The 15,202-nt window shown below is 36.2% G+C and overlaps 3 protein-coding genes and 1 long non-coding RNA gene across 4 annotated transcripts in view; all 4 read left to right on the top strand.

Moving 5' to 3' along the window:
• Positions 1-4,142: 4,142 nt before the first annotated feature.
• On the top strand, positions 4,143-4,870 carry LOC134658769 (uncharacterized). The gene is made up of 2 exons (XR_010097728.1): positions 4,143-4,374; positions 4,552-4,870. It is a non-coding gene; the product is annotated as an uncharacterized LOC134658769 (long non-coding RNA).
• Positions 4,871-4,933: 63 nt separating this feature from the next.
• Positions 4,934-6,001, top strand: LOC134658768 (zinc finger protein 354B-like). Its single transcript, XM_063514409.1, has one exon. It carries the CDS (start codon positions 4,975-4,977, stop codon positions 5,893-5,895), a length of 921 nt encoding a protein of 306 aa, XP_063370479.1. The 5' UTR covers positions 4,934-4,974; the 3' UTR covers positions 5,896-6,001.
• Positions 6,002-8,401: 2,400 nt separating this feature from the next.
• On the top strand, positions 8,402-10,690 carry LOC134658767 (zinc finger protein 91-like). The gene is made up of 2 exons (XM_063514407.1): positions 8,402-8,615; positions 9,315-10,690. Exons 1-2 carry the CDS (start codon positions 8,433-8,435, stop codon positions 10,596-10,598), a joined length of 1,467 nt encoding a protein of 488 aa, XP_063370477.1. The 5' UTR covers positions 8,402-8,432; the 3' UTR covers positions 10,599-10,690.
• Positions 10,691-12,070: 1,380 nt separating this feature from the next.
• LOC134658789 (uncharacterized) overlaps positions 12,071-15,202 on the top strand; it is a 248,583-nt gene continuing 245,451 nt past the window's right edge. Inside the window, exon 1 of the mRNA XM_063514436.1 lies at positions 12,071-12,399. The gene's annotated coding sequence lies outside the window, so the exon portion shown is untranslated. The remainder of the gene's footprint in view (positions 12,400-15,202) is intronic.

The raw sequence follows: 15,202 nt of genomic DNA, 5'->3' as shown, positions 1-15,202 counted from the left end.
AAAAGTACTGATGTTGACTGAAGTAGCATGACAAAATCGAAAGTTTCCGAGAAATTACGATCGAAAATAATTAAGCACTACATCTGTAGCAGGGATGTTGCGAACATCCGCATCCGCATCCGCAACCGCGGAACTTCCGCATTATTTTCAACATCCGCATCTGCATCCGCATCCGCATAAAATCGATGCGGATTTAATGCGGATGCGGATGTGGAACAGTTCGGTACAGGAACGTCTTAGCATCGGCGGAAGTGCTAGACTGCTAGGTAATTTAGTAATTAGCCAAAAAAACCTATTAGAAATTAGCAGTCAAGCGTGAGTGGGACTTATTGTACGGAACCCTTGGAACGCGAGTCCGACTCGCACTTGGCCGGTTTTTTGAAATAAAAATTACTAAAATGTAATATTTGACGTTTTTTATGTACCTATCTTGACATCCGCATCCGCATCCGCGGATGTGAGCCTCGAAAAATCCGCATCCGCATCCGCATCCGCGGATGTCAAAAAATCGGCATCCGCAACATCCCTGATCTGTAGCTCATAATTGATTTGCTAATTTATTGGGCACAATCACCAGTAAGGCTCACGGTCCTACAGTCAGCAGCAGAAGTTGCTAAGCGGGCGTGGTGTTCAAAATTACCTTGACACGCTCTTGTTCTCTTAACAATAAGTCGCGTCAAGATCATTTTGAACACCTCGCCCGCTTAGCAACTTCTGCTGCTGACTGTACCTCCTTATTAAGTTCGATGAAATTTAAATCATTTTCAATCGGAATAGAGATGCATTTGTTTTGTTTCGTTCAATTGTTAACCAAAGCAAACTATGCCCAAACCAAAATCCACTCTATTCCCTACACTAAAGGTTCATATTTGACTGGCAAATTATGGGTTTGATTCTTTTATGGCTGAGCTTCAGGACGCTATTGTAAGGCGATAATTACCACTGTAAAATATGATCTAGCAATGTAGTATTTGTAGTATTATACCTAGATTTGTAGGACTATGTAGTGGCAATCATGGATTTTGTTAAATCTGGTAAAGGCAGGCGTGTCTCACTCCGCGATTTCGTCGCTTTGCTACAGGTAGCTAAAAGTACATCCGTTCGGCCCCAATTTTGGGGAAAGCCATAAGCCGCGCGTGGCGCTGTCGCCACCTAGCGGCCATATCTGTGCTGATCGTAACAGACGCGTTTTGTTAGAAAGTGAGTTTTCTGTACTTAGTACTATTATTTATTCTGTGGTAAAGGCTCAAATTAAGCGATGAAACGTGCTGCTGTTTGCAGTCGGAATTGGAATCATACCATTAGTAATGAAATACTCAAACCAAAATTCTCATTCTCATATTTATTATAGGTAGAATGACTAATAATGTAATAACAAATGTTTTAACGGCGAGACAATTTTCACTTTGCACATCTATTATATGATATGGTCTGTGGTAGAGGCATTAAGTTTGTATAGGAAAGTCACTAATAATAATAGGGACTGTTAACCGGTAAATGTTATCATGTTGATTGTATATTTTTACCATTTAATGATCTACGTAACCGCTGTGTCATTCATTCTATAATACCATATTTTAAAAACGGCGTATATATTTTTAAAATGGGTCTATTGTATCCCAAAAAGTTTTAAGTCATAATGTATTGTTTGTACGCACTTTCGTTAGTCATAATTTGTTTGGTTTAGAAATGCGTAACTTTTCAGGATCGCCATAAAACATACCTAACCTAACCTATCTATAGGATAACCTTACGAAAATCCTGAAAGTTGACGGTTTCAGTTTTACTAATGATAATATGACAAACAATACATTATGACTTTAAACTTTATGGGAAACAAAGGGACCCCTTTTGAAATACCGGTAAGGGTCCCTGAAAAACTGTTATTACGATTATAAATAGTAAAATCAAACATGAGTATATCACACAAATATGTATCTCACATATAGTACAGTCACCTGCAATAATATGTTACTTTTTGAAGGCCGCAAAAATATGTGACACGCTCTTATGGCTCCACAAATAAGATCGTGTGAGATATTTTTGCGGCCTTAGTTGTGTAACGTATTATTACAGGTGACTGTACAGTTATGATCAGAGGGTCTACCGCCAACATCAAAAATCGCTAACTACCTCTGTCGCTATTGCATATTCGAGCGACAGAGAGGCAAATAGAGTCAGACCAAGGAGATTTTGGTAGAACAGACTGTGCAAGTGTTAAGTAAAAGTCATTTCATGGAAGTTTGACGTTTAAAATAACACTTGCACAGACTGCTATCTCTAAGGCTCAAGATACACTTGTAAGTTTCACTTACCTACGTAAGTAGAGTAGGGACACAGCTATACCACAGAATAAATAATAATAATAGTACTAAGTACAGAAGACTCACTCTCTAACAAAACGCGTCTGTTACGATCAGCACAGATATGGCCGCTAGGTGGCGACAGCGCCACGCGCGGCTTATGGCTTTCCCCAAAATTGGTGTGGAACGGATGTACTTTTAGCTACCTGTAGCAAAGCGACGAAATCGCGGAGTGAGCCACGCCTGCCTATACTACAGAATGAGTGATGAATATCGTTATCTCATTCTTCCAAATAGCTTTGTCCCTACTTACGTAAGCAAAACTCACAAGTGTATCTAAGGCCTTACGTTTTTAAAATATTTGGCTTTGGCAGTAGGCCCTCTGATACAATAAGTTTTTGGCAAACATTAAATTTTTGGTACAAGCTTTTATCGCTGACTGTACTTTTCTTACGACAGACAACTAATACTCATCGAGACAATTCTAAAAACTCCAAACACAATTAGGTTGCGTTGTTTCATCACAAAGTTCCTATGGCCACCTCCTGTCTCCATCATCAGATCAGTTCGACAGTACCATATTATTGTATTGTCATCAGAACTACATACAGCTGCCAATTTTCATGACGCTACGATCCTTGGAAGATGGTTAAATTAGTTACCTTAGATTCCATTACATAGTTACATACAGGTCGACCTAATAAAAGCTTGTTAAAAAGCGAAAAAAGTGTACATCAATATCTGTGTACAAATATAATGAAGTAAAAATAGTGACTGTACATAACTAAGGCATCTCATACCAAGTATTTTTTTGCATTTCCAGCCAATATTTGATTAATTTCACGAAGGCAAAACTATATCCTATTGTCATGATATTAAAGTCCTAATTTATTTAAAACTCATTACCTTTGTGATTATACCTTTTCAATGAAGTGAGAATAAGACAACTGCTGATATAGCTGGTCAAGCAAATCTTGTCAGTAAAAAAAGGCGCGAAATTCTAATTCAAATTTGCCGCCTTTTTCTATTGACAAGATCTGCTTGACCAAGTATACCTATTGCGCAATTAATGTGTAGGTTTCAAGCAAAAGGTCGTTTGTCGGTGATCAATAATGCGCTTTCTCTAACCAAAAATGTGGTACCCTTTGCGTAAAAAACCTCACAAATATAAATGTCCATGGACTCAACCTAAAGGGGGTTACTTATAAGGGGGCATTAGGACTTAGTACCTAAATGGTCGCTATGTTCCCTAGTTATTATGTTGCTACATGTGTTGTATCATTTCTTTATTTATATAACTGCTTGATCTAAGTTATCTCTAATAAAATGTTACACTGAAGTTTTTGTTTTAATTATTAAACACTCCGAGGTTGATCTAACAGCAATAAAATGTACACTTTATTGTAAATGAAGTAGCAAAAAATATAAGAAATACGAAAACTCAAAACTTTACCGAACTAGGAAGTCCCTATTTTCATCTTACAGTATAGAGTTCCCTTTAGACTATAGTCTGTAAAACAACTTTGTCAGTTGAAAAAGGTGCGAATTTTTTTTCTATGGGACGATAACCATTCACGTCTACATTTTATAAATTTGCCAATTTTCTAGAGTCTGCGCGGAAAGAGAAGAATCGTAGAATGTATTGGATCCCATACATTTCACGACTTCTTTTTCCGCAAAGACTTTACTGACGGAAACGGTTTGACAGACTATATTTTCTTGGTTCCGTTTTACGAAATTCAAGGCAGAATGGTATACAGCCGTAATGTAAAATGCTAAAAAAGTATTTAACGTCAAACCGTTACGTAGCTGTCAAACTGCGTAGTTAGGTTATGTTAGCGTCTTATTTTTTGCTATAAACAACTCAAATAATCAACAATTCTTTGATATCACAACCATGACGTCGTTAAAACAAGCCGTATTACATTCATTATTACAGAAGGAAAGTTTGTGCTGCTTGTGTTTCGCCGCACTTGGATCTGATCATGTTTATTTAGACGATGAGGCGATGGTGAACGATTCTGGCAATGTAAAGCTTGCTGAAGCGCTGAATTATATCCTAGGATGTGATGTAAATAATCTTATTTAGTTATAGTTGATGCTGATAACTTTTAAAGCTTAGGTAACATTGAATAGGTTTTCAGAAATTAAACTTTTTTCTGTAAAACATTTCATGTTAGCTAAGCGTTCAATTACTAATCAAAAATCGCAATACTTATTTACAATTAATGAGACAATTATGTTACAGGTGATGAATAACTTAGCTTTCCAAACCGTATGCGATGATTGTGTCGTATCAACCATACAAAGCTACATGTTTATCAAAAGATGCAAAGGAAACACTGAAAACTTACAACAAGCCATCGAAAATCTAGATATTTCTTTACAAAACTCAACAAGCAATCGAGAATCATGCAAGACAATATTTCTTTCTTTAGACTCGAGTCTTGACGCTCAAGTTTACTACGATTATAAAAACCCTGTTAGTTCACTTCCAAAAGCCTTGGCAAGATTTAAATATGTCTCATCTGATGTATGCAACGGTAAATATTACATAGAGAGATCTGTGAGAAAAGAATCTAAAACCTGGATTGTTCCAATTGTAGGTGAAGGTTTTGATAGAGAAACTAAAAAGGGTCATAGAGGTAAAGATATTTTATCTGCAAGTGTGATGCTTCATGAAAATAGTACAAATAAGAGGCTAATATGCAACGGTTGTGAGAAAACATTTGAAAACATCACCATGTTACGATTGCATTACACGAGGGTCCATGCAGTAAAGAAATTACAGTGTCCAAAATGTGATCATAAGTTTGCTACTAGCAAGTTGCTAGAATACCATCTAAGTCTTTCCCATGTGAATGCCGTCTGTTATGAATGCGGAAAAACCTTTACTAATATAGCGAGTTTAAAGAAACATGAACTCTCCCATAATGTCTTATCTAAGTATATCTGTCAGAATTGTCACAGAGTATACAAAACATTACGAACCATGAAAGATCACATTTACAACGCAGTTTGTGAGCGGGGAGGCAGAACAGGAAAATCAGTTAATATAGGAAAGTTTATTTGTGATATTTGTGAAAACCATTTTGCTACGAAGAATGCTGTACGCTCACATATGATCACTCTTCACGGGTTTGGATGTGACGATGCTGTACACACTTGTTCATGGTGTAATAAGAGATTTGAAGCGCTCAGCAGTCTAAAAGGCCATATAGTTAAGCATACTAGAGAACGCAGGTTCCAATGTGATCTTTGCAATGAAAAGTTCGTTACACATCCAGCATTAGTGATCCATACTCGGTTGCACACTGGGGAAAGACCATATCTGTGCGACTACTGTGATGAAGGTTTCATCTCTGCTTCAAGACGGATGGAACATATGAGAAGAAAGCATTTGGAACCATCACTTCCATGCAGACTCTGTCCCATGATATTTAAATCTGGCGCTGGTAAACGGAAACATGAGCGAAGGCATTTTAATCCTGCGAGCAAGCTATATGTGCAGAAGGCTCTCAGGCCCGTAGGAATCAAAGAACCAAAAGAACCTACACCATCTACGATCAAAAGGACGGTAGTATGTAGTTAGTTTCAATATCTAGAAAACTAATAAACGCACATTAAGGATAGGATTAAGTATCCCTTATTTTTAGCATGGTTTAATTTAAATAACACATTTTAAAGAGGCCATTAACGGAGCGGAGAAGAAAATTTAGGGCTACCATTTGTAGTTTTCTTTTTTCATCGTATTTTGTGCAACAAAGTTTAAATTAAATAAAGGATTTATGTTGTTTTATTTACTTAATGCATGTGTGTCGAACATGAATCTAGTATTAAACTGGATTGGGCATGAGTGGTGGGGATAACTGACAGAACGGGATAGTCTTATGTATCTTTCAGTAGGAGTAGCAGCGAAAGCGCTATTATTGTTTGTCTTTGTCACAGTCTCATATATTTTTTGTTCCCACCGTAGTATGGATTATGGTGGGCAACAAATAATTTCGACCAATCATAGTGTCGCATTGCGTTTTTGTCCCTCACGCGTAACCACTTCTATAAGATGCTACCTTCTATGCTTTTATGGCTGTTTAGTAAAGGTCCTAAGAGAAGCGGATGCTTTGTTATATCAAATTCAACTTTCATAAAAATGTGTCCACAAATATTTCGAACAAATACTTAAATACCTTTTGAATACATCAAACCATTATGTTACTGGATTCGTCAATCTACGCGTCCAATGTTAAAACGGCCGTTTTTGTTTTGAGCTCATAGATCGACGAAACCAGCATCATAAAAACTAGTTTGATGTATTCAAAAGGTACTTAAATACACAATACACCCTTTTTTAAATACCTTTCGTTAAATTTAAATAATCACGATTAAGCTTTGGATTCCTCCGAAAACGGTGCCGTCATATGACGGCCGTCATATAGCGGCAGCAAAAGACGGCCGTCTTTACGGTGGCGACATGTGGAAAGTACCACGGCGTCATAACACACCGTCATCCACCAAGGTCAAAGCGGCAAATTTGAAAAATGTAGGCGCGATGGGATAACGTCCCATAGAAAATTTGAATTTCGCGCCTTTTCCTACTGACAAGATTTGCTTGATCATCTATAATTTACTTGGAGGATGAAATATTATCAGAAGAGGAAAATAATCGTAGTACGGAATCATTTATTCAAATCTCGTGTCATTTATTCAAAATGGCGTCACCGCTATCTAATAAAACGTTCACGAAACTATCGACAAGAGGGCCTACCGCGAACCACGTTCGACGTGTTACCTCCCTGTCACACTTACGTACGAATTTACAAGTGCGACAGAGAGGCAACACGTCGAACGTGGTTCGCGGTAGGCCCTAAGGTCATGACGGCCGTCATCTTACGTAAAGCTTTGGATTCCTCCGAAAACGGTGCCGTCATATTACGGCCGCTATATAGCGTTGACTGACGTCACTAGAACGTTGTCTATGTAAACAAGATGGCGCGGTTTCCTAGACGGCGTTACGTTACGTTGATTGTCAACGTAACGTAAGATGACGGCCGTCATGAACTTGTCGATAGTTTCGTGAACGTTTTATTAGATAGCGGTGACGCCATTTTGAATAAATGACACGAGATTTGAATAAATGATTCCGTACTACGATTATTTTCCTCTTCTGATAATATTTCATCCTCCAAGTAAATTATAGATGATCAAGCAAATCTTGTCAGTAGGAAAAGGCGCGAAATTCAAATTTTCTATGGGACGTTATCCCATCGCGCCTACATTTTTCAAATTTGCCGCTTTGACCTTGGTGGATGACGGTGTGTTATGACGCCGTGGTACTTTCCACATGTCGCCACCGTAAAGACGGCCGTCTTTTGCTGCCGCTATATGACGGCCGTCATATGACGGCACCGTTTTCGGAGGAATCCAAAGCTTTACGTTGACAATCAACGTAACGTAACGCCGTCTAGGAAACCGCGCCATCTTGTTTACATAGACAACGTTCTAGTGACGTCAGTCAACGCTATATAGCGGCCGTAATATGACGGCACCGTTTTCGGAGGAATCCAAAGCTTTATTTAGCAGTGGCGCTAGTGTGCTCGTTGATGGGCTCTTTTAAAAACCTGACCCCAACAAAAAAGAAAAAAATACAAAAATAAATTCCCTCTCCGGGATTCGAATCCAGGACCATTAGCTTCCTTAACTGGATTACTGCCAATACCCGCTAGGCTAAACGGGTTGTCAATTCTAATTACAATGGTATCCTACCAGAGCGCTAGTAGTATTAAACGAACTTTTGAAAGGGACATTTTTTTGTATCGAGTTATCGTTCTTCTTCTAAAGTCTATTTTTTTATTCGGTAGACTGAAATGACAGTTAATAGTATGGAATGACATTTCATGTTCATACTATTAACTGTCATTTCAGTCTACCGAATAAAAAAATAGACTTTAGTGAGTATTATATTCCTTGATGCTACCTTCTAAGGGTCAAATGTACAATAAGGACAGTGAAAATTTCAGTTGTCATTTTGAAAAAAACTTCAATAAACTGCCAGTGTCAAAGTCGGTGCGTTTGGTTGCTAAAGGTTTATTTCAGTTTATTTACCTGCTGCAGTTTATTATTTTCGTTATAATGACGGAAATTAAGAATGCTCTATTTAATGCATTGTTACGGAAAGAGAGCATGTGCTGTTTGTGTTTTAACACAGTGGACGACGCCGCAATCCATGTAGAAGACGAGGTGGTGCTGAAAACAAATAGTGTCACAAACCACTTGGAGCTCTCAGAGGTTCTAAGTTTTGTTTTAGGGAATGAGGTAAATATTCTAGTTAAAAATCTATTCTATATATATTATGTAGTATAACTTCTCTTGTCACTACCGGTAGAACATCTTATACACGCATATTCATTCAGTTACGAAAATGGTGTCTTTCCAATATAACACTTTAAATTGTCAGTAAATTCTGCAATAGACGCTCACTTCTGACGACTGCTTAGCCTATAGTTCGTATTTTTTAGCATTAGAAAGAACTTGAAAGAAGGTAAGTGATTTTGACATGTCTTTTAATTGAAAAACACTTTAAAAATCAATAACTATTACTTAAGAAAGCAGAAGACTATAAAAGATCGTATTAGATTCATAATTGTTACATATTTATCGTAACTTATTTTTAAAATGTTTTTTTCAATTAAAAGACACATCAAGATTGTTTACCTTATTTCTAATGCTAAAAATAACGAAGTATAGTGTAGCGGCAGTGTCCTACGAAGCTTTAGTCTCTATATTTGAATCCCAGGCCATTTATTTGTGAGGATGAAAAATACTTGTTCTTGAGTTATGGATGATTTCTATGTATAAAAGTATCTATTGTACGACTAGGTTGATTTGTGTAATATTGTCCTATATTATTATATCTTTCTTCCTTGAATCAATAAATCATCTGCAATATACACGACTATGTGATGAAAACAATAATACAAAAAATAATAACAATACTTATTTTATATTTTGCAGGTCAATGGAATCCTCGCTTTTGACATAGTTTGCAAAGAATGTGCAATAACTGCATTAAATTGCTATACATTCATCAAGAAATGCAAAGAAAATACACAAAATTTACATAAAGCTATAACAAATCTGGATCATAGTATACCACATGACATAGAACATGTTTATTGCAAGTCTCTATTTATTTCTTTTAATGAAGATCTAACAACTCAAGACTTTTTTGATTATAAGAGGCCTGTGAATTCACCGTCAGCTATCTTAAAGCGGTTTCAAAATGTTTCTAATATAGGAAATGCTAAAAATGGTCTACAAGATGTGAAGAATGATGATTTTGATTACTTTGAACTTAACACTGAACCAGTAATTAAACATAAAAAACACAAAAGTAAACCTAGGAAAAGTACATTGCCGAAAGAACTTATACTACATAAGGATAGTATGCATTTGTCATATAAATGCAGCGGATGTCTTAAAATTTTCCAAACACTAGATTACCTGCGACAGCACTATCTCAGGTTACATGCACCGAAAACTTTTAAATGCCCAAAATGTGAGCGCAGCTACGCTTCATACAAACTGGTCGAGCAGCATTTAAAAGACTGTCATCAGACCGTGATATGTGTGGAATGCGGAAAAACATACAAAAACCGTTTCAGTTTAAAACAACATGAACTCTCGCATAGACTAAGATTTGTCTGCCAAAGTTGCGGCCGCGTTTACAAAAATAAAGACACATTCAAACAGCATATTGAGTACGGAATATGTGGTCAATCTGCTAGAAAATCAGCAACAGAAGGCTTGTTCAAATGCGATATTTGCAACAAACAGTACTCCCGTAAAAACACATTGCGTGTTCACATTCAATTTGAACATACAAACACAGGGCAGCAACATGTGTGCAGTTGGTGTAACAAGAAGTTCAGTTGTCAAAGCAGATTGAAAGCGCATACAGTTAAGCATACACAGGAAAAGAACTTTCCTTGTGATATTTGTGGCGGAAAATTTGTTACGAAAGAGTCTCTTCTGTATCACACGCGTATACATACTGGAGAGAAGCCATATAAGTGTTCATTCTGTGATTTAAGATTCCTATCTTCGTCCCGACGGGCCGAGCATGTGAGACGTCAGCACATGGACCCAACGCTGTCTTGCGACATTTGTAAAGCCAAGTTTAGGAGTCATTCCTGCTTGTTGAAGCATAAGCAGAGGCATGCAAACCCAAACAGCAGGCTGTTTGCTGTTGAAGGTAAGCCTCAGGATGAGGAAAATGAGTATTGCATCAAGAATTAAGTTTTATTATTGCAACTAATAAAGGTCGAAGAAAGTTGAAATGAGAATATGTGCTGACTGATATCTTTATAAATGTATAATCTGCCTAAATTTAAAAATTTACCATAATAAATATTGGCTTTTGAGGTACTTTATAAGTTTTTGTGTGGAGTTTTTTTTCATGTTTTTTGTATGTTTAATCTGAATTATCTGTAAACACATTTATTTAACTACACTATACCTAGGTATAATAATCAAAAATAAAAACGATTGTGATCAGTATGATTTTCATTTTATTTCATTACATTACTCGGAACATGATTTGGGCCCAAAAGCCATGCATTTATTCAAAATCATGCATTACATTTAAATATGGCCCTATAACACAAACCAAATGTAGCTCAGGCAAGTTTATGGCCAACAATTAACATAGTGTCTTTAGTTCTTATCATGACTTGCTGTCACTTGTATTACAATTTTACAACTGAAATATTGGCAAAATTAGAAAAGAAGACGCCTTATCTACATTTGATTCAACTACAGAAAACCATGTTACGAGTCGCGTAGTTGGTCACATGAGCCAGCCTTCAAAAGGCAGGTCCATTAGTCTCATTTTGCTCTTCTGTAACATGTTGTCTAAAACGTGGCTAGCGTCCATCAGGGCTTTACGAAAATACTGAGTGTATCCTTCTGGTTCTAGAAAAACAAAAATAAATTGTAAAAAAACACAAACAGATAAAGTAGTGCTTAATATCACAACCATGATGGACATGATGGTAGATCTTGGATGGAAATAATTATTTTCGATACAAGTGCGAAAAAGAGGAAATTCGAAACGAGTGGCGATAAAAAATCGACACGAATTGCGAATTACCTATTCGCACGTGTATCGAACAACGTTTTACAGTACATATGGCACTTTAAAGTTTCGACATACGCACGAAAAGTGCTATTTTACGCACTAGTGCGTAAAAGTAGCCCCATATGTAAGTACTGTAAAAAAGTTTACCTTTATCACTTAAATTTGTAAGTGTGCCAAGTGTGTCCTTAATTGGTTTACATTCAGATCCTGAAATATAAAACTATTCAACATGTAAGTACAAATGACTTTGGAATTTCTTTGCAATTAATGTGATGTCTTTTATTAGTTTTATTTACCATCAACAGCAGAATTCCTAACGATATAACACTGATCCTTAAGTTTATTTCCATGGTTTACAATAAATTTGCATAAATATCAGAATATTTGAGTGGTAAATATTAGGATTTTAAAACATTGCCTTTCTATTTCGCCAATTTCGTGGATTTCCTTTTCCAAAAAAAAGTTATTGTCAATTTTAAATATTCGCGCATTCGTGACGTCTGAAAAAGGTGCGTTCAACATATTTTTTTCTGACATATGGACCGAATCGTCAATGTTGCTAGAGTACAATAATGTCGAAATTGCAATAACTAAACGCAGCGCAAACTTTTTTTTGTGTGACGCAGTCAGATGGATACGTCGTCAGATGGAAGCACTAGACGAGCAATCTGTTTGTTTATTGGTCGAAAGGTGGCCTTCTTTCTTCAATAGCAAAATGGCCGAATTTCGTAGGAGCACGACAGACGTCCCGGAATGTTTGTGTGCATAAACGTGGAATAATCATCGTTGTAAATAAACTGAAGTGGAAGTGCCGTCCTTTTGTGTCAGTGAATGCTGTGTTACCCAGTGCTTACATTGTGATCTAAGTTTTAACAAGGTGTTTTATCAGTGTTTTGTGTCTTGTTTTCCCGAGTAACATCGGCCTGACATCTGTTTTGGATTTATGTTGACTTCATAACGGTTAGTACTACCCTTTGACCCTTTAATTAATACTTGAAAGTACTTTGAAATAGTTTGGAGTGTCTTATAAATATTACTTTTTGTTTCGTAAAGTTTTGACACGTAATTCTATCCTTGTTTACTTTACGGCGATTTGGTTAGATAGAACGGGATAGATGACGAAGTATGTGGTATTGTCAGTCCCCTATCCTTTTTGGAAAGTATTGTTATTGTTTTGGCGGTGACCTATAATGAATGCTTTGGAGTCCTGTATTTATGAGAGGTCGAGTTGGTAATTGGAGTTGACCTCTGTTCATTGGATGTGACATAACTGGCGTAGGACGGTATGACTGCCAGTGACATCATTGCCGCGTATTTTGGGAGTAAATTATTTATTTTCACTGTCCACGCCGAACGGTACGCGTAAAAGTTCGTGTCGATGCTTATTGCACATACAATCACTCATTTTACTTTCTACACATCTGCAATTCAGTTTTATTGTTATCACTGTATTGTAGTGTGTATGACACAGAATTACAAACACTATTGTAGTCATCACTGGTGTAAAGGATGTAGTGATCAGAGTACCTACTCGAGTTATCAATGAATAATAGTAACACAGTTAGGGCATCCTGCCCTTTGACAATGTCCCAGAAAGTTTAGGGTGCATTTTATATGGCTGCGGCAGTGAGGCTTCATATGAAAAATATGTGGCAAAGGTTAAGTACCTAATCACATTAATGTTGATAAACAATTTTAAACAAGTTTTATTTGTTTGTTAATGTTTGTAAACATAGATCTATGCCAACATTATAATTATTGATACAAATGTTAGTTTTTCTTTTAAGAGGCCGGTAGCGATTTTAGTTGCAAAAATGTAAAATTGTTAGATTTAGTCGATGAAATTGTACACCTTTTGTTATGTAATAGAAATAACAAGTACTGGTATCTATTAGCATGTCTTCACATCTTGCACTTTTACAGATCATTTTTTTGAAAACAGACTCACTACATTAGTAATGTTTTTTTTTTTCTTTTGGACTTTTAGGTAAACGCGCGTAAAGCATTGATTTTGTCGATCTTATTTGTAAATTTCGTAATTTAATAATTATAATAATTCGTAATTTCTTATTTGTAAGTTTGGACTGCTAAACATGGTCATTTTGTATTAATTAAACATATTCTCTACTCCAACTTTTATAGATTACGTTTTTGTTATATGATATTGAACAAGAAAGTTAGACGAAATCAATTTTCACCAGTAATTACTTCAAAACAAGTGACAATTTTCCGTGAAAATGGACTTAATTTCAAAGTAATTTTGATACTTAAACAATCTACAACGTTTCCTGAAACTGTTCTTATACATCATTTTGTATAATTTACCACTATAATTTTTTGATGAATTTTTAAAAACTGCCCCTTCTCGTCATATATTGCCCGTGACTCACGCTCGAGACCTCATTATTAAAAGGCAAGATGAGAAGACGTGCTAATAGAAACCAATACTTGTTATTTAGATACATATTACATAACAAAAGGTGTACAATTTCAATGACTAAATTATTTTGGCTCTAAAATCGTTAACAGGCTCTTAACCTTTTATCCTTTGCAGCTTTTATTCATTATTATGTTAAAGGATTTTGAAACTTGAATTTGAAATACTGTCATAACTAAATCATAACTTAAAAAGTTTTGTCTTTGAGAGATCTTTATAAAAAAAAAACCTTTGAACTTTGAAAAATGAACAGCAAGTTATTTATCCATTTGCACTAGTGCTCATTTTGCGACTTGGACATTCTGCTATGTATCCATTATAAGTAGGTATTTGTACTATTTTTTTAGAAAGATAAAGAGAAATCATTATTTTTGTCATGTAAGGTCAATGTGGCTAATTCCGTCATAGGGGCTATACCGTCCACAAGTGTATATTTCTTTTTCAATCGTTGGAAAAAAAAACCATCTGCTTTTTGTTGCTGAAACTAAAAGCAAGGGCTGATTTATCCATGAAACTGTCAATTTTGTTTGTTGTTCGAGAAAAATGCTAGTAGACGGAATAGTCCCTATGACGGAATTAGCCACATTGACCTTATATGCTTGCCAAGTAGGTAAACCCAAAACCTTGGCTTACAAGAGTGACAGAATCCACACTTTAATAGCCATTCATAAGAATGACATAATACACCTGGCAAATACGCATATAAATACGAATATACAATGACTTCACTTTACCTTGTGGGTTTCTAATTGTCTGGTGCACACATGCATAGGTATGTGTTGTAGGTCTTACAGAAAAAAACAAAAGTTGTGTCTTGTGTTATTGAAAGTTTTGGACACTGGCTGGAGTGTTAATTCGTACTAGCGCCATTTGCACCATCCGTCTATCCCGGTGTTAACTGGTTATACCTGGAGTTACCATGGTTACCAGTACAATTTGACACTGGGTTAACGGGTTAACATCGGGTTAGTGGGATGGTGCAAGTGGCCCTTAATCATAATCATAATCATTTAATCGCAATCCATGGTATTACATTGGTATTATTCATTTCATTGGATCATAAATGGCGGACTTGAGTCATTCTCTACCAGTCAACCAATGGGCTAAACCAGAAAGATTCAGTAGGCAATATGAAATAAGTTTGCAACGATTTTGATAGCACACACAGTGCAAGTGTTATTTTAAATGTCAAACTTCCATGAAATTATGACAGGGTCCCGTTGTTTCCCATAAAGTTTTAAGTCATAATATAATGTATTGTTTGTCATATTATCATTAGTCATAAACAATGATCGGAATAGGTAGTGCCATTTGGGGTGAACGACC

This window comes from Cydia amplana, chromosome 23 (genome assembly GCF_948474715.1).
Source record: "Cydia amplana chromosome 23, ilCydAmpl1.1, whole genome shotgun sequence".
Lineage (NCBI taxonomy): Eukaryota > Metazoa > Arthropoda > Insecta > Lepidoptera > Tortricidae > Cydia > Cydia amplana.
The sequence above is the reverse complement of the archived record's forward strand: the minus strand, read 5'-3'. Positions and strand labels throughout refer to the sequence as shown.